This window comes from Artemia franciscana, chromosome 6 (assembly GCF_032884065.1).
Source record: "Artemia franciscana chromosome 6, ASM3288406v1, whole genome shotgun sequence".
Classification (NCBI taxonomy): domain Eukaryota; kingdom Metazoa; phylum Arthropoda; class Branchiopoda; order Anostraca; family Artemiidae; genus Artemia; species Artemia franciscana.
This window is the reverse complement of record NC_088868.1, coordinates 21,357,131-21,378,486: the sequence shown is the minus strand read 5'-3', so window position 1 is coordinate 21,378,486 and position 21,356 is coordinate 21,357,131. Positions and strand designations below refer to the sequence as shown.

The 21,356-nt window shown below is 35.3% G+C and overlaps 1 protein-coding gene across 1 annotated transcript in view; it reads left to right on the top strand.

Annotated features, from left to right (window-relative positions):
* Positions 1–15,518, top strand: part of LOC136028180 (histone-lysine N-methyltransferase E(z)-like) — a 73,486-nt gene extending 57,968 nt beyond the window's left edge. Inside the window, exons 11-15 of the mRNA XM_065705881.1 lie at positions 53–223; positions 4,374–4,556; positions 6,774–6,853; positions 14,514–14,599; positions 15,194–15,518. Coding sequence (XP_065561953.1) covers positions 53–223; positions 4,374–4,556; positions 6,774–6,853; positions 14,514–14,599; positions 15,194–15,257 — 584 coding nt within the window. The 3' untranslated portion in view covers positions 15,258–15,518. The remainder of the gene's footprint in view (positions 1–52; positions 224–4,373; positions 4,557–6,773; positions 6,854–14,513; positions 14,600–15,193) is intronic.
* Positions 15,519–21,356: the final 5,838 nt, after the last annotated feature.

Here is a 21,356-nt window from a genome sequence, read left to right as displayed (position 1 = left end):
TTTTGTTTGCTGTCCTAAAAGTAAAATCGACTAGGAAACAAATTTATTTTAGGTCCAAACCGCTTCCCTGGATGTCGTTGTAGAGGACATTGTAGCACTAAACAGTGTCCTTGTTATGTTGCAAACCGAGAATGTGATCCTGATCTGTGTGAAGTTTGTGGATCTGAAGAAATTGATCAGACCAAAATGGCATGCAAAAATGTCAGCATTCAGCGTGGATTACGTATGTTTTTGCTCCTCTTTTCAGTGCAAAGGGACAAACAAGAAATATCTTGGAAAAGTAAAAGAAGAATGTTATTAATACCGGTCTCTTTTGAAATCATCTTTGGTTGGCACTACGTAAAAAGCAAATCATTTTTAATCTTGAAATAGTTTTTGGTTTTTCTCATGAAAATTAACTGCCTTCACGGTAAGCATCCTGGATCGACATACTTATAGACACTTTTAACTCCATCCAACCCTGTTCAAAACCTGGGGTTAGACACTTATGGAATTCGTAGATATTTCATGTCTTCTAAACAAACTATCCTCATAATGTTATCTTAGCCTAATTTGTATGTAGGTGCAACTAGCCTAAGTTTGATAAACGTCTAAGTTACAGTTGTGTGCCCAAAGTAAAATTTTTATAGAAAAATATTGTATATTTTCAAATACTCTGTATATTTTTTTGTAATTACATTCCAAAATTTTACGTTGGTTTCACTTAGACATATTGGTTTACTTGAAAGTTAAGACAATTTTTTGTTGTTGACAGATCGATACATTGTTAAATTTAATGAATAAGTTACAATACATAGTTACATAAACTTTGAAAAATAAATACAATCGTAGCTTTGGTAAAATAAGCACAAAGCTGGCTGAATTCAGCTAATCAGGAAACTTCGATACATAAATACAATCGTAGCTTTGGTAAAATAAGCACAAAGCTGGCTGAATTCAGCTAATCAGGAAACTTCGATACATAAATACAATCGTAGCTTTGGTAAAATAAGCACAAAGCTGGCTGAATTCAGCTAATCAGGAAACTTCGATACATAAATACAATCGTAGCTTTGGTAAAATAAGCACAAAGCTGACTGAATTTAGCTAATCAGGAAAATGTTTTGGGGTCATGAAGTATTTGCAAAACCAAATATTATCTGTAAACCACCTTCTATACATTGGATGATAGGCCATGACTGATTAATAGCAAGAAGGGAAGGATAAGTGATATTTGTTAAATTTGGCTTCCATCTGGTCTTATAACTCCAGGATTTGTCGCTGCTAGAAATGCAAAAGCACTTTTTGGATGCCGTGTCTGTACTATATCTTTGCTCTCTAATTTTTAAGAATAAATATTTTCCCTTTAATTTCCTTCATCTACATAAACAATTTTTCAGTTGCTGGTTTTTTAAGCTATAATATTTTTTTTTTTGGAGAGTTAGAAATCTTTGGACGATAGAGAACAGAAGAGAACTCATCAAAAAGTTGCCAATGAAAGTTGTAGACTCAATTAAAGAGTAGATACAATCTTAAAAGCAAAAATTCGAAGGTTAAATGGAAAGAAACAGATATATGCTCAGACAGTCGAAAGGTATCGGCAAGAAAGGAGCAGGTTTCATATCAGCATTGGAGTAAGCAGTCAGGTCGCCTGAATAAGAGAGAAAATAAGTCCTAAAGTCAAATAAGCACTTTTTTTAGTTTTCTGAGGGCTTTTTGAACTCACAGAAAACGTTTTGAACTTTTTGTTATTTGGATATTATAATTACAATATTTGTTCTTATTATTGAAAAGGGTTACCAATATAAAATTTAGGTCTACCTGAGACAAGTGGTAAAAGTAAACAGAGGGGGGGGGGGGTCAGGAGAGGCGGTGGAGGCTTTCAGGATCGGACCCCTCAAAATGTATAAAATTTAACAATTTCACCCACACTGTCCCATATTTATCTTCTAATTTGCCAGTTTCTTCTTGCAGTTTTATGGACTTGCTCTTCTTGAAATAAATTCAAGTTCACATGCCTGTAAGTAAGCATAAGTTTAAATTTATATAAATGTAAAAAAAAAAATTGAGGGTGGCTCAGACGTGAGCCGTCAAATAGCATTGATAAATTTGGTTAGGCAATAAAGTAAAAATATACATAATTTATGGAGATTTATTTTTCATCCCAAATCAATTCATTTTATTATCTACGTTTTTCTGATTTAGATTTTTAAGACTGACTTTCGTGTTTTCAATTATTTCGGATTGTGACGGAAATAATTTCTAAAGACGTCGAACCGCGATAATTTTTGATGTTCGATATAAAAAAAAAAAACTAAAAAAAGACTTTGAAATATAAAATAGACTAAAAAAATTGTGATACTCAATAAAAAACCTGATCACATTTTTGAATTCACCATATATAAAACAACTATTTGTGTGCGGAGTTGATATTTCAAAAGCGTTTGGTAGTATGTTGCATAACCACGCTTTTTTTTTATCTTTGTTGCGTAGCAGAGGGAACCCATTTATAGGCCAGTGTTTGACGGGCTGGTATGGTTATTCATCTGTGAGAATTTTTTCGGGAGGGTGACTTTCAGACCGAATTTCTTTACGTCGTGGAGTAAAACAAAGGTCAGTTCTTAGCCCCTTTATATTTAATAGCGCAATTAGAACAGCCACGTGCTACCTACCCCTTTTGTGATTGACGGTGTCGACATTAGCCACTTGTCGTATGCTGATGATATTTTTTTTTTTTCGGACAATTTAATATGAATGTAGAATGCAATTAATATACTATACTCATATCTACGGAAGATAGAATTAGAGATTGAACCTACTAAAACAGAATTCCTAGTGGCAAATAATAATAGGGATTTCCAGCATCATTCAATTAAAGTGGGATCGCTGAATATTTTTAATAAAGATTCCATTAATTACCTTGGTTTGCCTTTTTGTCCGTCAATTGAAGCTACGTGGGAGTTGTTGTTATCGTCTGTATTGGGAAAACTTAGGAAAAACCTATGGCCTGCTAGTCAGGTTGAAAGGTCGTTTTGATAAACGAACACTTGCTATAATTTATAATTTAATGTTTGCACTTAATGTATTTTTATTCTTCTATTTTTGAAGTTTTCCGCGTTTTGTAAATATTTTTCGGTTTTTGTAAGTTTTTTTACATACATTTTCCGGTTTTATAAATATTTTCTTGGAATTCCGCTATGGTTTAAAAACAGGTATATAATATGAAAATTCAGTATATTTGATATTACTGTTAAAATGGATCAACAATACGATCGATTTGTTAGACGATCTAGGGAAAATAGAATAAATTTTCCCCTTAATTGTCTTGTTTAATAAAGAAATTGTTTTGTCTTCATAGCTTTAATAAAACAGCTATTTATGTGTTATGTATTATGAGTGTTTATGCGTTATGTTTTATGAGTTATTTAAGTGTTATGCATTAATGAGCTATCATAAGCTATTTTGTTATATCTTTATGAGTTATTATGAGCCATTTAGTGTCGTCACTTTCGTTAGAAGTATAATTTCAGTTTTCTTTTCATTTATTTCCTATACTCCTCTGTGTACATTCATGTATGTATAGAGGGCATAAATAAATTGTTATTATTATAGGTTTACATTAGAAAATTTTCATAGACGGTTAAAAATATTTTCAATGGTCTAAAATCCTAGATTTTTCAAAAATACGAGGAGAAAATGTTATACTAAGGAGACTCAACAATTTTGATTGTGTCTTAAATTCATCTTAAGAATAAAGTTGCATAAAATTACATAGTTTGGTTGCCGGCCTTAGATTTATTTTTGGTACTTAGCTATTTTAGTATTTTAGGTTCTGGATAAGCACTTTTATATTTGAGCTTACCTTAAGAATTTACTTTAGGGAGACATGTTCTAAAATGAGATTTTTGGTCTTCGTGAAATTTTCATACGAATATATTTTGGATTTATTGAAAAGATAGATCTTTCCAGGCTTGAAATTTTAATAATTCTATTAATTTCAAATCTGAAAAGCCTTAGGATTGCCCTTTAAGGAATGACCATTTGGAAACTTCCTTCCCTTCTAAGGCATTTGATAAATATTTAAAATTGGGATAAATTAGAAGAAAATAGCTTTAACATTTAAAGACTTAATTTTTCAGTAGTCTTACCACCAAGGTTTGGAAGGATTGCGCTGTGGATAAAACCCCGTCTCGTTTATGAAGGCTCCTTGGTTCTGTCGCAAGGAATTCCTTAATATAATCCTCTCAAAAAAAGAAAGAAAAACAAAAATTGTTTTTCTGTACAATTATATATCCTCCACCCTCCTTCATTCTTTTTCCCCTTGTTTGAGCCTGAGAGACAAAAATTGAAGTGGGACTTTATTGTTTTTATTCTAATATTTTTATCCTATGCAGATAAGCATCTTCTGTTGGCTCCATCAGACGTAGCAGGCTGGGGAATATTCCTGAAAGATGGCGTACAGAAGAACGAGTTTATATCTGAGTATTGTGGGGAAATAATATCACAAGAGGAAGCTGATAGACGAGGAAAAGTTTATGACAGATACTCTTGCTCATTCCTTTTCAATTTGAATAATGGTATGAAAATTTTATACTTGAATTTTAATTTCACACACGGAAACTTCTTCCAGTTCTTTAGCGCGGTAAATGTCAGAAAAGGGCGAAAAAGTTTCTTTTTTTTATATCCTTTAAATAGTTAAAAAAAAGTGTTGCTAGCATTTTTCTTATGTTCCTTAAAAAATATTTATATGAATCACGAAGTTGATCCTGGAAAAATTGTTCCTATTAAACGGTTCACTCTCTATATTTATCATTGTCAAGATAAATTCGTTGGCCTTTATGCACAGGGCTTATTTTACCACATTTTCTCAATCACTTTCGGTATGTTTCCCAGTGAATATAATGTCATTTTTGCTCTCCCCTCTAGATAACGTTTTCAGAGTACTTTACAATTTCAAGTGAAACTGCTATCTCAAAATTTTCGTCTTATGCCGTAGATGGCTACGGACAGGCAAAAAATGGCTAGTGTGGAAGGATGGTTGTCTTTCTCATCAGTTTGACCCTTAAAAGGGGACTCAAACTTTCAGTTTCACATCAACTTTCAATTTCGTTTCATGTCGAGTCCCCTGTTAAGGTTCTAAAACCATCCGTTCTATATGAAGTGGCCGGGAAAAAAAATTGTGCATGGGAGACATGTCGTTCTTTACTAAGTTTATTCTGTTTAGTTGATTCTTAATTCGAAGAATTAGTTACAGTTTTGCTTGGGCTATAGATTTTGAGATTAAGCGAGGCTAAAAGACATCAAATATTCACGGAAATACAGCCAAGAACATTTTTGAACTGCCTTTGAAGAAAACTTCTAGAATCCAATCCCTCACTCTAGGCATTGTCGCTCTAGCAAGGTTCCCACTCAGGCACGTACGCAGGATTTTTTTTCGGGGGGGGGGGCAAAACCTTCGGAACAGCAGATATAAAGTAGCACTTTTTTTATTTAGTAACTAAATAAATGCAAAAAGCACGTGTATCGGAAAATACAGATTAACTTTAATCTGTAGAATTGTAGCGGATGGGTGGGGGAGGGAAGAAGACTGAAGCGTCAAAAGTACGTTTTAGGCTCAGGTTATGTTCATAGCGATTTAGAACCAGTTATTAATCTATTATATCCCACTGAAAGGGAAATTAACAGTGCAATATGGATGCTATGGGGGGTAGTTCTTCTATTGCGAAAATGTCGATTTTAATGAAAAATGACATTTTCAAAAAATTGATCCATTAAAAGCTGTACTTTATTCTGAAAAAGGGGGGGGGGATAAACGCCCTAATATCAAGGATAATTCTATTTTGATGTGGAAAGTAAACTCTTTTTACAAAAAAAAAAAAAAAATAACAGTACAATCGCTAATTGCTTCAAAGAGGGTAAAAAGTTAGACAGAAAATGGGTTAATAATTGGGCAGTGACTTGACCGGATAATTGCATGCTGTAAAATCCCCCCCCCCCAAAAAAAGGCTTCACACATGTATCTAGATTCTTAATAAATGTTCTACTTTTGCCAGAAATCCCAAAAAACCATGGGGAAATTAAACATTTCACAAAATTCCCTCTGCGTACTTGCCGGTTCCCACTATTAATCGAATTTTAAAGGGTTTTTTTTTCTTCTACTGTGGGAGCAATTTTTATTTTATTTTTTTAATTTTTTATCGTAGCCTACTAAGTCATTGGGTGTATGTCACTTTGACCTCAGACTTTAGATTAAGTTAGCCAAGTAGGGTATCTTGGAGGCAAGTATTTATAAATAGAAGCAAAGAAAGATGTATTATATCGGACGCTTAACGATAAAAGAAGCTAAACCTTTTGCAGCTTTATGAATTATTCCATGTCCTCTTCAAGCTAAGAACTTAATGAAGAAAACTTTCTCTTTGTACATTTGACGTCCTAATGTTGGTGGAAATACCATTTCATGGGGTATCATTTTAGTAAGATTCGGGAAAAAATCCCGCGAGCTTTGTTAAGATTACAAAACTAAAAAAATTGCTGTTTCATAACTTCTGTTTCTTCTGTTTTCAGTTTGTGGTCTCATGATCTTCAAAGTTTTTAGTAAATAACAAAGTGATGAAATGAGAAAAACAGAGCAAATAGAAGGAAATTCGGAAGATCAGGAGTGTTTCAGCAGAACTTCTTTGTCTAGTAAACAAAGTAATCTATTTTTTCTGGGCTGTATTTTGCATGTAAAGCCGAATACTGTTACCCTTTACCTTTAGTAAATTACTATTTTAGTTTCTTTTCCTTTGTTGCAGATTATGTTGTTGATGCCACGAGAAAAGGGAACAAAATCCGTTTTGCTAACCACAGCATAAATCCAAATTGCTTTGCTAAGGTACAGGACAGTTTTATTTATCTTATTCAAAATTGGCTGCAAAAAAAAAAAAAAAAAAAAAAAAAAATGTATAGTCAATCGGATATTTTTAACCGTATATTCAAAATACGTGTATGTGTATATTTTTTCATGTTACGCTTTAATTAGAAAAATCTGTTACTTATGTTTCTTCAATCGTAAACACTGCTAAAGACTATGGAATAAAGACTGCTGAGAATTAAAAAAAAATTCAGTACAAATTAGCTTTTTTTTCTTATAAACTCTTTCGGTGATTTTGGTGAGTGGAATTAGCAGTCTATTTTGACCAAAAGATATAATAAAAAAAAAAAAAAAAAAAAGTCGAAAGTCTCTTTTTATATGCAAGTTTGTTTTACCAATAGCCTATTTTTTCTTGTGAAATATTTGTTTTAAAATTAAATTGTTCATTTAGAAAGTAAATACAAGTATTTCTGGGTAAATTTCTGACTTGTTTTAATATTTTGTTTCTGCTTGAAAATTGGTTTTGTAATGGGATATATTTTTACTTTATTTCACTAATTGATAAATACATACTACCATTGACTACATACAGACACGCAGGTAATGTCGAGATTTTCCTCACAGTTAAGAATCATTTAAAGCCCCCCCCCCCCCTAAAGTTATTGGGAAAGCAACCTTTACTTATAAATCATTGGGAAATTTTGGCCTATACTCCTAATTTGAAGGATGTTACACCTCCTCCTTCTCTCTGGTAAAAACAAACTCTGAAAACTTCAATAACTGAAAACTCTACGCATTTGTTATAACTAGGCTCAGTAATTGGCATCTCGAAAGCAACCACAAATTACTTCATAGTATACGGTCAAACAACTCTGTAGCTATACATCTCGTTACAATAGCCAGTTCAATGAATTCTACTTCTAGGCGACATTGTTTTTTTTATTTTTTTCGTTTTGTGGCAATATAGGAGTGTGAAATCGAACATCCCAATAATCAATTTTTTTTTGTATTAGATTCGGAAACAATTCTGCTATTTTTAGCACCTTGAAGGTTAGCGTCAATTACAAATTTGAACTTTGGGAATGGCTGTTATATAATGTATTAAAACATCTTTGATGTGTTCACTCAGACAAGGTGTTTGCATGAATAGCCTAGAATTATTCCTAAGACCCTTTTTTTGTGGAATGTTTTCATTATTCGCCTCCTTTGAGGTGAATGTGATCGTGCTCTTGATTCTTATCTTTTATTTGCTATGATTATATGATAGCCATTTTGTTCAACGTAATTGAAAAGTCCGAAAATTTTATCTTTGAAAATGTCATCCCCACATCCCTCAGAGCAAGGGTTGTAAGCTATGCTCTGGGGGCACATAAGGTTTCATAGGCAGCGCATTAGCGCTGCCTAAGTAAAGAGCGACGTGGTACAATTTGATAATTTTTTTTTTTTTTTTGGGGGGGGGGGGTTACACGAGGGCACTTCGTATCGAAGGAGTTATCGTGGAAGCATCGAGAAGGACTCATTCAATTGGAAATTGAAAGGGCTACCGCGCTTTCTAATTGTCGAAAGTGACTGGAGGGCCACCAACGCCCCTTCCACGCCCACCATTTCCAGTGCCCATTTTAATAGTCGAAAGTGACAGGAGTGCAACTAACCCCCTTTCTACGCCCACCATTTTCCCAACACATCCAATCAAAATTTTGAGATAGTCATTTTGTTCAACGCAAATGAAATCTCCGAAAATTATGTCTTTGAGGAGGACAACTCCCCTGAGTCCTCAGGACAATGTTGGTAAGTTTTGCCCTGGGGGCATAGAAGGTATATATAGAAAGGGCGATCGTATAAGCTTCAGAGGGCCCTTTGGATAGATATGTCTTTGAAGATGACCCCCCCCCCCCCACAGTCCTCAGAACGAGAGTTGTAAGTTATTCCCTGGGGGCACATAAGGTTTCATAGACAGTGCAATAGCGCTGCCTAAGTAAAGAGCGATGTGGGCACAATGTAATATTTTTTTTCGAACAACTCCTTCGTATCGAAGGAGTTGTCATGGAAACATCGATAAGGGCTCATTCAATTGGAAATTGAAAGGGCTACCGTCCATTTTAATTGTCGAAAGTGATTGGAGGGCAACTAATCCCCCTTCCATGCCCACCATTTCCCCAAACACATCCAACCAAAGTCTGGAGATAGCCATTTTTTTCAACGTAGTTGAAAGGTCATGAAATTATGTATTTGAAGATGACACCCCTCTCCCACAGCTCTCCAGGCAAGGGGTGTAAATTATGTCCTAGGGGCATATAAGGTTTCATAGGCAGCATAATAGCGCTGCTTAAGTAAAGAGCCATGTGGTCACAATGTATTATTTATTTATTTATTATTATTTTTTTCTAGACCAGGGCGCTTCGTATCGAAGGTGGACTCATTCAATTGGAAATTGAAAGGACTATTGCTAGTTTGAATAGTCGTGAGTGATTAGAGGGCAACTAACCCCCCTTCCATGCCCACCATTTCCCCAAACACATTCAGTCGAAATGTTGAGATAGTCATTTTTTAGCGTAGTCGAAAGGTCCGGAAATTAGGTATTGAGGATAACACCCCCCTACAACCGTCAGGGCAAGGATCGCAAGTTATGTCGTGGGCACATGTAAGGTTACTTTAGAAATGGTGATCGTATAAGCTTCGGAGGGGTTTGATTGGATTGCTAATCAGACTTTTAGTGCCCTTTTTGATATTCAGAGTGATGGGAATCAGAAGTGGATACCCCCCCCCCCACACACACACCTTGTATTTCCCCGAAATGCATTTGAGAGAAACTATGAGATGCCCGTTTGTTGTCCGTTTCTTTGAAAAAAGCTCATTCGATTGAAAATTGAAAGGGTTAGTGCCCTTTTTAATGGTTGAAAGTGATTGGAGGGCAACTAACTTCCAACTAGCCCCCTTCCACGCCCACCATTTATCCAAGCACGTCCAATCAAAATGTTGAGACAGCCATTTTGTTCAACGTAAATGAAAGGTCCAGAAATTATATCTTTGAGGATAACAACCACCCCAGAGCCCTCAGAGCAAGGGTTGTAAGTTATGCCCTGTGGGCACATAAGGTATATATAGAAAGGGTGATGGTATAAACTTCGGAGGAGGTTCATTGGATTTGTAATTGGAACTTCTACTCCCCTTTTTAAAATTCAGAGGGATCGGAGAGTGAATGTCCTCCCCCCACGGTTTTCCTAAATTCATTTTTCCAAAAATGCATCTGATAGAAATTTTGAGATGGCGATTTTTCGTCGTAGAAACTTCGAAAAGAGCTCATTCAATTTGGCATTGAAATGGGTAGCGCCCTTTTTAATTGTCGAAAAAGATTGTAGAGCAACCAACCCCTCCTCCGACGCCCACCATTTCCCCAAACACATCCAATCAAAATTTTAAGATAGCTATTTTGTTCAACATAATTGAAAGATCCGAAAATTATGTCTTGGAAGGTGACAACTCCCCTTCCCACAGCCCCCAGGGGAAGGGTTTTAAGTTACGCCTTGGGGGGCATATAAGGTTTAAATAGAATGGGTGATCGTATAAATTTCGGAGGGGGCTCATTAGATAAGTAATCAGAAGTTCTAGTGTTTTTTTTTAAGATTGAGAGTGATCGAAGTGTGGATACCCCTCCCCCGAACCTCATACTTTCTCAAAATGCATCTGATATAAATATTTTGAAGAAAATTATACAATTTGTCAAAGGCGTGTAACAGCAATATCTTAAGAACAGTTTGGTGTGTGAAGTTGAAACTAGCAGGGCTCGCTGTGAGGGATGATGAACTAACCAAAAGAAAACATTTTCATCCTAATGCTACTGATCCTACTCATACTACTTTTACTGCAACTATTATTACTACCTCTATTACTGCTACTACCACTAAAGCTTAGGCTACTACAATTAGCTCTACAGCTACTACTACTACTATTAAAACTAAGGATATTAAGGCGATAAATTTGGGATATATAGAAACTGTATGGAACTGAAACGAAACACATGTCCATACAGGTTGTCAAGCGGACGCACCAGAAATGATTCATGAATGGTTGAGGGTGTGTATTAAGCCGAAACTTTCAGCGTCTGTTTTAGGAAAAGTTGAAAAAACCAAAGGTGCTATGCGCATATTGCTACTAATGCTGTTACAGCTTATTGCTACTGCGCAAGCTAAGGGTATTAAGGTGAAGCTTTTAAGGAATATTTTGGCCGATGTTGAACTAAATAAAACAAAAACTTTAAGCATGTGGACTTTCAAAAAGGTGAAAAAGCAATATCTGAAGAACAACTTATATTATTAATTTAGACCTTTAAGGTTAAGTTGTTGGGGATTTTGAACTAGCCAGAAGCAAGCCACTGTATGCTTACTTTTAAAACTACCACTACAGTTAATGTAACTAATGACGCTAAAGGTATTAAGACGAAACTTTCAGGGAACGTTTAGGAGTTTCAATTATAGGAAAAGACTGTATGCATGCAGGTTCTCAAAAGGGCATATAAGCAATATCATAGCGGTGCCATCACTTTATGATAGCTAGAAACATCATTGAAACTTTTAAAGAAGCTAATTCAATTCAAAATTAAAAGTTCTGGTGCCCTTTTTAAGAGTAAAAAGAGATTGGAGGGCAAACAGCTCTTCTTTCAAGCCCCTTAATTTTCCAAACGCATCCAGTCAAAATTTTAAGACAGCCATATTGTTCAGCATAATAGAACGGTTCATCAACTATGTCTTTAGGGATATTAGGCATGTCAACCCCCCATAATCATGCAATTGGCCCATTATGCTTTAAAACTAAATGTTATTTTAAAATAAATCAAAAGGCATTATGTTTGTGGTTGCCAATAAGATACCTCAGCAATGTATCGAAAACGACTGGGTGTAATAAGTTGAAACTTTTCAACTTATACCACTATTACTATATACTATTACTACTACTACTATTACTACTTCTGCTCTTACAATTTAAATAAATAAAAAAAGTCAGTGTATCCATGTTGTCACAGAGCATTAGTTAGGATCTTTTGGGAGTGATAATAACGTTTATTTTTCAGATCACCTGCAGAAGCTATAAAATTAAATTAAAAAGTACAGTTTGTGTCGGGATTAAAAACTTTTGAAAAAGTTTCTCCATCATAAAAATAGCAACTCATATTACGGATGCTTATAGAAAAAAAACTGAAAATATATGAAATATTATTTCTATGGAAAAGACTATGTCAATAAAAAACAAACAGAAATCAATTTTAAAAACTTTTTCCAAAAAATAAATTTTTCAAAGGAAAGTAAAGAGCTCCATTAAGCCAAGAATGAGCAAAAATAAAGTCCAATAATGTTCCGAGTGTAAAACTAACACAAATCACTGTCAATAAATAAATGAAACTCAAAATGAACAGAAATTACAATAATTAGCCAATTAACCTAACCTCAAACTCAAAACGAGCAAAAATTAACATGAGTAGGGCTGATAACCCCATGCCTTCTCAAGACGATAACACAGTTTGCGCTTTACTGAAAACAAAATACATTTGAAATGTTTTCACTTTTCTTACTTTCATAAATAAAAAATTATTAAAACTTTTAAGGAAGAAATGTCAGTATATGTCAATTAAACTGACAATCCACGGTAATTTCTGTGTTGTTGTTGTTGTTTTGTTTTTTTTTCAGTAAAGCGCAAATTGTGTTCTGGTCTTGAGAAGATATGGGGTTGTCAGCCCTAATCGTGCTAATTTTTGCTCGTTTCATTTATTTATTGATAGTGACTTGTGGTAGTTTTACACTTGAACGATTATTTGAATTATTTTTGCTCATTCTTGCCTCAATGGAGATTTTTACTTTTCTTTGAAAAACGTGTTTTTGGAAAAAGTTTTTTGAGATTAATTCCTGATATCAAAGTCGTCTTAGTTAGTGAACAACCTTCATTTGATAGTATTGGAAAAAAAATACTTTCACTGGATATAATATCAAATATGCCAAAAAATAGCCTTTAAATAATATGTATGTTTCTTGAGTTTTCTTGTAAATGTTTGGTTATTTATTTTTAATTCCTATCTCAATTGCAAAAAAAAAGTTGTATACTGGATATAACTCTATTGGGGCTTCCATTTCAGATGGCTATTTGAATTTACTCTGAATTGTGATATTTTCTGTGCAGGTTTTTTTTTTTTTTTTTTTTTTTTTTTTGTCTACTCCGTAAATTAGATATGAATAAGCTCTACTGTATTTGAATCCTGAACAAAACGGAAAGTGTAAGAGTATATGTTTTCAGCCTTTAATCACCTTAAATAAGTTTTATTTATTTTAGTTGCTTCTTCCTTTTTTTTTTATTATTTCGGTAAAGACATGGTGGAAAATAGCTATTAAATATTGAATCTGATCAGTACATAAGAGCTATTACAAAATTGATTAGTAACCAATTTATTTCAAATTTCTGCTTCTGTGTTTCTTTCTCGTACGTTCATCAGTAAATTTTCAATGTACTAAGGCCACAGCCTAAATTAAGCATGCTTTCTTTTCTTTTTTATTTTGTGTCTTTTTTGACACATGTGTGAATTAAGTTCATCCGCGGTACTTAAAGTGCTCGAGAATTATATGATTTATTTTTACAATAGCAAACAAAATACCCTTGGCTTAGATTTTGCATTTCTTGTCCTTTGGGAAAGCTACCATACTTTTTAATGTAAGTCTTGTAAGCGTCCAGTGATTTTATCCAATTTTCATATATAGGTTTATGATCAGGTCCTACTGAATTGCCATTCGTATTATTGTATATCATAAATTAGAGCCAACCATGTTAGGAGACTATCAGTCTGCTAAAAAGGTAATTTTCTCAGCTGGGGCCACTGTCCTTAGACTAGGTTGACTCGGCAACTACCGTATATAGAGTAGAAAATCACCGAATTATATTCAGACTGTGATAACTGTTGATTTTCTTTCACCTTTCCTTATAGATTGAGTCCTTGAGTGATACCTCGGCTTCAAAACCAATAAAACACGAATTTCTATGTTTTGGTATATTTCCCTCCCTTCCTCAAATTCCTACTAAAAGTCATCTATTGTCCCTGAAAATTGTTATTTGGAGTTTATTAAGGAAGGATTCGATTCTTGGCGTGGTCGGTTGTTTGTTTTAGGACGGGGGTCAGTGGCGTGATTCTGTAAGCTCAGCCAGAGTTGACCCAGCTTCAAATGGGTACCTGGGGAGATCTGGAGAAGGTAAGCAGGAAGGATGGGCGAAAGCACGGGATGGCGGGCCCCCAACTGGCGGTGATCAGCACCGCCGTTTTGGACCTTGATGGTTTAGTGCTGTCATACTTAGTTGCTTTACTTTTTTATTTAGCAGAACTATAAGGAAATCTAAGGAGAAATCCAATGTTTTACCTTGGACCTTGAGGGTCCAACGTTTGGACTTTGAGGGCTTAGCGATGTCCTACTTACTTGCTTTAATTTTTTTTTTTTTTTTTAAGCAGACCTATGAGTAAATCTAAGGGGAAATCTTAACTTTTACTCTTTAGAAAACTCCTACTTTTGTTGGCCTTCAATGTAATGTTACAATGAATTAGTCATAGTTCAGCTTTACATATTGGGTAAGCATAAATGAGATATTTCTTAAATCTGAGTATTCTAAACCAGCTTCGTACAATCTTGAAATTAGCTTCTGCATTTTTTAGGTAATGATGGTGAATGGAGACCACAGAATTGGAATTTTTGCCAAGCATGCTATTCAAGCCGGTGATGAGTTGTTCTTTGATTACAGGTAATCTATTAGTCTTAATTATTGGTCTTTCACTATCTAATTTTTTTCTTTTTGCTGCAATAATTTATTAGTGGTGTCTTATTATTTATGTCTATATTGTGGATAAAAATAAAACCTACCTACCTACCTGCCTATCCCGCAAAAATTGCGTGGAAATTCAGGAAGTAATTGCCTGTTATGGAAACTAAATCCAGTTATAATACAGCTTATATAACCTCTTATATGGTCATAACTACCTTCCAAAGGGGTTTCTTCTCATTTTTTCATGAAGAAAATAAGTCTCCAGGACTGTTCTTTTTTTTCGGGGGGGGGGGGGTTGGAAGGTGTTCGTTTTAAAAGACTTATTTTTCGAAATGTTGTGTAATTGAGCAAATGTTATGTATTTTAAATTTCCCAGGGGTGCCCTGGGAGGAACTTTTATCCACCAATTGAATATCTAAAAAACTTTATATTGTTAGGCCCCGTTTCTACCACTTTCGATACTTGTGTAAAAACAAAGGAAATAACAATATTATTTTTTTGATGCTTTTCTATTTATATAAAATAATTGAATTATTGATACGTTAAGATTATTTCGGATTCTTTTTTTTTTAGGTATGGCCCAACTGAGCAACTCAAATTTGTTGGCATTGAGCGTGAAACTGAATTTTTTGGTTGAAATTCCATCAAAAGGAGATTTTCACCTTTTTTTATCACCATGATTACAAAATGATCTTTGGGATAGGGGGGAGGGCTGGTAAGTGGAGGATACTGACTTCCTTCTAACTAGGAATGCTGTGTGTGACGTGATTTGAACTTTCAGAAATGGACATACCATCCTTTTGTGTTTTGAACTACCTGTCCGTGTTTTGAACTACCTGTCTTTACTGGTTTCCTGTTGCAATGCTTGAAATATCGAGTAAAGTCACGTACAAATGTATTAGCCTGAAAAAACACATTAATGAAGTTTTGCATAGAGCCTACACTTTTTATGCTTCAAGTTTAGGTTCCGAACTTCTCTGGATTTCAGCCGGATTCTGAACTCAGTTTTTTTTGTTTTGTTTTTTTTTTTAAATAGAACCTTTCAAGGCTTGTATATTGAAAAGGGGTGAAGAAAAAGCTTTTAAAGCATCAAATTGGTCCTAATTTTGGTCGAAAATACTTTGAAAGTTTCATACATAAAGTAAAAAAAAAACTTCCCAGGTTTTTTTGAAATTAGGGTTTTGGGTGGAAGAAGATGAAAGTAGGGGCTTAAAAACATTTTCCAGGCCCTAACTTTGGCCATTTTTCATTCCTGGAAGTTCCATTCACCTAACACAACAACTCTCCAAGTTGACGAAAAGCCACTGATCTTGGTACCCTCTCAATTTACTTTTATTGATTTTTTTTTTTTCATTTTTGTATAATTAAATTTGACAATAAAGGTTTTAGCAGCTACTCATACCTAGAGCTCAGCCATTTTGGGGGTTGGAATTTTCCCAGCCCCATGTATGATCTAACATTTTAAAAGGCTGGATATTCCGAACATTTCAACACCCTATTGTTCAATGGGTTGGAATCTAAAAACACTGTGTACCATAATGTTATAAGTGAAAAATTAATTAATAAATTCCAGCCTTTACTAAAATTGTAATACGTGATTCAAATTCCAAAGAAATACAAAAACACAAATTGAGAAGTCTAGTGGGATTTGCAGAAGGAAATGATGCTCCACATATTTCACCTACAATTGACGCAGTGTGTTCGGCCTAAATAAAGGAGAAAAATAGAAATTAAAATAAAGAGAAATTTAAAAAGATAGATTTTGAAGGAATAAGATAAATCAAGATGATAAATACTGTAACTTTAAAATAAAAATGGAAATCAAGGTAAAACAAAAAATATAGCCTAATAAGCAAAGAACACCAAGTTACTTGTGTATAGTCCAGCAAATAGCAAAAATAAACCAGAATCTGTTGTACAAATGACAACGGAGTATAACTACATGTTGAGCTTCATTTATTCATCTCTGAATTTTATGTAGCCGAGTAACCTACTTTAACGGTAGCTTTGTTTTTCAAAATATCATTAGTTTAATGAATTTGGAAGTTTCCAATAACTCTATTTATAGGCGTATCTAAAAAATACGCTCTGTATTTTCCTCTTTTCTTGTGGTCTTACTCGGCCGTTGTGTCTATGCTTCTCTCCCTTAATCGTTCATCTTAACCGACGTCTTTTCAAACTGTACAAAATGATTGATATTGGCCAAGAGAGAACTCAAAATATCGGGGTATCTTTTTAGATTCTGTGGCTTTGTCCGTTGAATTTTGTTTCCCTGGTAGCACATTCCCCTATCTTTCACTCCCCCTGGAAACGTTCCCAGTGTCGATGCGTGACCAAGCCTCATTTTTGCAAATTTTGCATATTTTTTGGTAAGTTTTTAGATTGCAACTGACGTAGTTTGGCTTTTTCTTATTTTTAAGGATCTCTTGCGTGTTACTTTTGAGCTTAATACGGTGAATTAATTACGAATGCAATTTATGGTGTTTCGCTTTGTACAATCGGGACATCAAGCGACGTGCAATTCCAAGCAGCCGTCGCGATAAATTAACAGTCCTTTTCTCATGGCCCAAGACTCTCTTTTTCTTGAAGGGGCATGTAGTTCGATGACTAATGCGTCAAATTCCTACAGAATTCTCTGGTTTGGACTAAATTTTAATATTTTCTCTTGACTGTTTATTTGTAATAAATTTGATTTATTTGAACAAAGCAACTAATGGTTATTAATTAGAAGTACCAATTATTGTATCAATTAGAAATGTAAGTTTGGTTAAGTCGGTAGATGCAACTTCTCCTTATACCTGGTGCAACTTCTCCTTATTCTTCCACTCATCCGTTCACGCCCCCCCCCCCCCTCTTAAGAGACGGGCCAATGTCTAAATTTATAGGGTGTCTAAAATCAAAAATACTATGCTTGCAAAAAAAAAAAAAAAAAAAAAAGAAGAAGACAAGTTTGAGAAACTGTAGTTTGATCCCTTGAGGGTGCAATGAAAATGACAGAAAAAAGTGAGGCCTTAAAAATTATAAATTAAAAAGGAGATATCTTCATATTTTGCAGATATCAACCATAGATACGACCGGAGCATCCTCTGTATAATGTAAATCTATCTTCTATCTAGGAAAGACTTTTGATCGGGAATATTGTTGATTTTTCATAGTTTTAGAAAACTGGTATGTGTCATAAACACCACGGACAAACCATGATTATCAAGTCCTGATATACGGATGGTATATGACCACCTATGGGGGAGGGGGTCAAACCACGAAATCCCCCTCACTTTCCTTGCTTGGAGACTAAAGGCTTACACATAGTGCAGCCTTTCATTAATCATAGGTAGCGTTATAGCGCTGCCTAAGTAAAGAGCGATGTGGGCACAATGTATTATTATTATTATTTGACCAGGGTACCTCGTATAGAAGGAGTTATCACAGAAACTTCGAAAGGGGCTCATTCGATTGGAAATTGCGTTATGGACTGTTGGTAAAGCGATGTGGGTAATATGTACTATTATCTTTTTTAGACCAGGGGTCTTCGTATAGAAGGAGTTGTTGTAGCAACTTGGGAAAGGGTTCATTCAATTCTAAATTGAAAGGGCTAGTGCCCTTCTTGATAATTGAGTGATTGGATGGAAACCAACCCCTCTCCCGGTGCCTGTCTTCTCCCCAAACACATCCAATCAAAATTTTGAGATGGCTGTTTTGTTCAGCAAAGTTGAAAGGTCCGGAAATTATGTCTTTGAGGATGACAACCCTCTACAGTCCTCAGGGCAAGGGGATATAAGTTATGGCTTGGGGGCATTTTAAGTTTTTCTAAAAACGGTGATCCTATAAACTTTGGAAGGGGCTCGCTGGATTGGTAATCAGAAGCTATAGTGCTTTTTTTAAGAGTCGAAGTGATCAGAGGGCAGTTACCCCTCCCCCACATGTCGTGTCTATCCTAAATGCATCTCATAGAAGTTTTGAGATAGCCATTTGTTAGGAAAATAGTACGAAGATCACCTGACAAGGCCTCTGGGGCTGATACAACCGCTCAGAGAGATAGCCATTTGTTAGAAAAATAGTAAGAAGATCACCTGACAAGGCCTCTGGGGCTGATACAACCGCTCAGAGTTTGGGGGCAAGGGTTGCAAGTTATGCCCGAGGGCATTTAAAGTTTTTATGAAAGGAGTGGTCATGTGAACTCTAGAGGAGGCTCGTTTGATTGGAAATTTATATTTCTAGTTCCTTTTAAAAGTCAAAGTGATGGAAGGGAACTACCCCCCCCCCCTGAAATCCTATTTTCCGCAAACGCATTCTTCTCAATTGTGAGATAGCCATTTTGTTTACTGTAGTCCAAAGAGCATATAACATTGTCTTCAAGATGAACACCCCCCCCCCCCATTAGAGCCTGGGACAATGGTAGTACGTTATGCCCCGGGGCGTATAAGGTTATTATGGAATGGGTGCTCGTATAAACTTCGGATCAGATGGGGCTTATTTGGTTGGAAGTAGGAAGTTCTAGAGCCCTTTTCAAGAGTCAAAAGTGAATGGAAGGCAACCATACCTTTCCCCAAGCCTTTCATTACCCCAAACACATCCGATTAAAATTTTAAGATAGCTATTTTGTTCAGCATTGTTGAAATATTCAGTAATTATAACTTTGAGGATTCTACCTCCCACAAATCCTCTGGGCAATTTTTTCATTGTTTACACATAGTATATGTTGTTGAGAAAGGTAAATATGTTGAACTTTTCTTTCCAAAAAGACGAAGGACATTCAGGTGAGCCTGTCAGAGAATGTTTAGTAGTGTTATACGGATTGTCAAAAGGGCGTAACTCAGGGACTGAGTATATTAATTTGGAACTTCAAAAGAAAATTATAAGGGAGATGATCAAAAAGGCAACATTTATATACTACCGCTACTACTACAACTACCTACCACTACTGCTACCATTGCTATTAATTCCACTCTGCTCGATTTACAATACCGAGGGGAAACTTGAACTAAATCAAAAGACGCCATGTGCATGTACATTGTCAAAAGAGCGTTCCTCAAGAGTTGACTTTGGCATTAAGTTAGAGCTTTCATAGAATGCTTAAAGGGGAAGATCATCTGACCAAAAAGCAACGCTTGCACGCTGCTACTAATGCTACTATCTCTGCTGTATTTACTACTACTTCCATTACAACTCCTCGTAAGGCTATGAGCATTGAGATGAAATTTCAAGAAGTATATGGACAAACAGGCTAACAAAAGAACATATCAGCAATGCCATAGCAATGGCTAATTACATTAAGTTGAAACTTCCACGACTTGAAGAGAGGAATGTTCAACTGACCAAAAGGCAGTACGTTAATGTTACTGCTGCTATTAGAACAACTGTTCCAGCAATTAATACTAGTAATACCAGTACTATTACTGTGCCTAATTGTATGAAGGTGAAATATCTAAGAAGTTTTGAGGGGGGAAGGTGAACATAATCACAACACGCCATCTGTATGCGGGTTGTCAAAAGAGCATAACAGCAATATCTTAGGAACAGTTTGGCGTGAGAAGTTGAAAATAACAGGATTTGTTGTGGGGGATGTTGAGCTAACCAAAAGGAAGAATTCGGATCTTAATGTTCCTACTGCTACTATTATTATTTCTGCTACTGCTACTGCCACTAAAGCTAAGGCTGCTACTATTAATTCTACTGCTACTACTACTGCAGCTGGTATTAAGACTAAGGGTATTAAGGTGAAAATTTTGGAATGTATTGAAACTGCATCGAAATAAATCGGAACACACTATGTCCACATAGGTAGTCAAGAGGACGTGCCAGAAGTGCTTCTGGACCGGTTGTTGGTATTAATTTGAAAGTTTCAGCGTATGTTGAATGGGATTTTGGAGAAACTAGAGGTGTTTTAGGGACTGTTTAGGGGTAGTTTTAGTGAAACGAAAAAAGCTATATGCATACAGGTTTTAAAAAGGGCATAAAAACAATATCATAGGCAGCGTCGCTCTATAATAGCTGGAAATATCCTTGAAACTTTTAAAAGAACTTTTAATTTTGAATTGAATTAGTTCGATACAGAGTCGATGTGTGACCAAGCCTCATTTTCGTATTGAATGGTAAATTTTCAGATTTAAACTGAGGTGATTTCGCTTTTTTATGAATTTTAAGGATTTCTTACGTGTTACCATTGAGCTTAACACGGTGAATTAATTGCGAAAGTAGTATCCCCTGCACAAATACTAGCAGATCCCTATATCGGTGTACTACTGGAGTTGCTAACCCCTCGTATCCCCTACACACATACTAGCAAAGCCATAGAAAGTATACTAGAGCCAATTGGATGTAACAATCCCTTGCGTCTGGTCTTTCAGATTGCAACGTTCCGCAAACACTGTATTCGAATACCAATGAATATTGTCACAGTACTGTCACAGCCTCATGTCCCAAATACCGCATCTCAGATTCCGGTAAAATGCATTTGATTGCCAAGAATGAAAACTGGTCCAAGTTATTATCATTACTTGAAGCACGAAGATGTCAAATAAAAAAAAAATTTGACATGGACTCTAATATAGAATAGGTTCGTAATCTATGTATTTGTAACGTATGCTTAGTGAATGGGGACTTTTTTCATACAATTTTGTTTGGTACCAAGTGCATTGGTTCTTTTGATTGGTCAATGACACTTGTTTCGGTCCCAAAATTATAATGACTACAGCCATTCATGTATCCTTTTTGTAATGAAATGGTCCCGAGCACA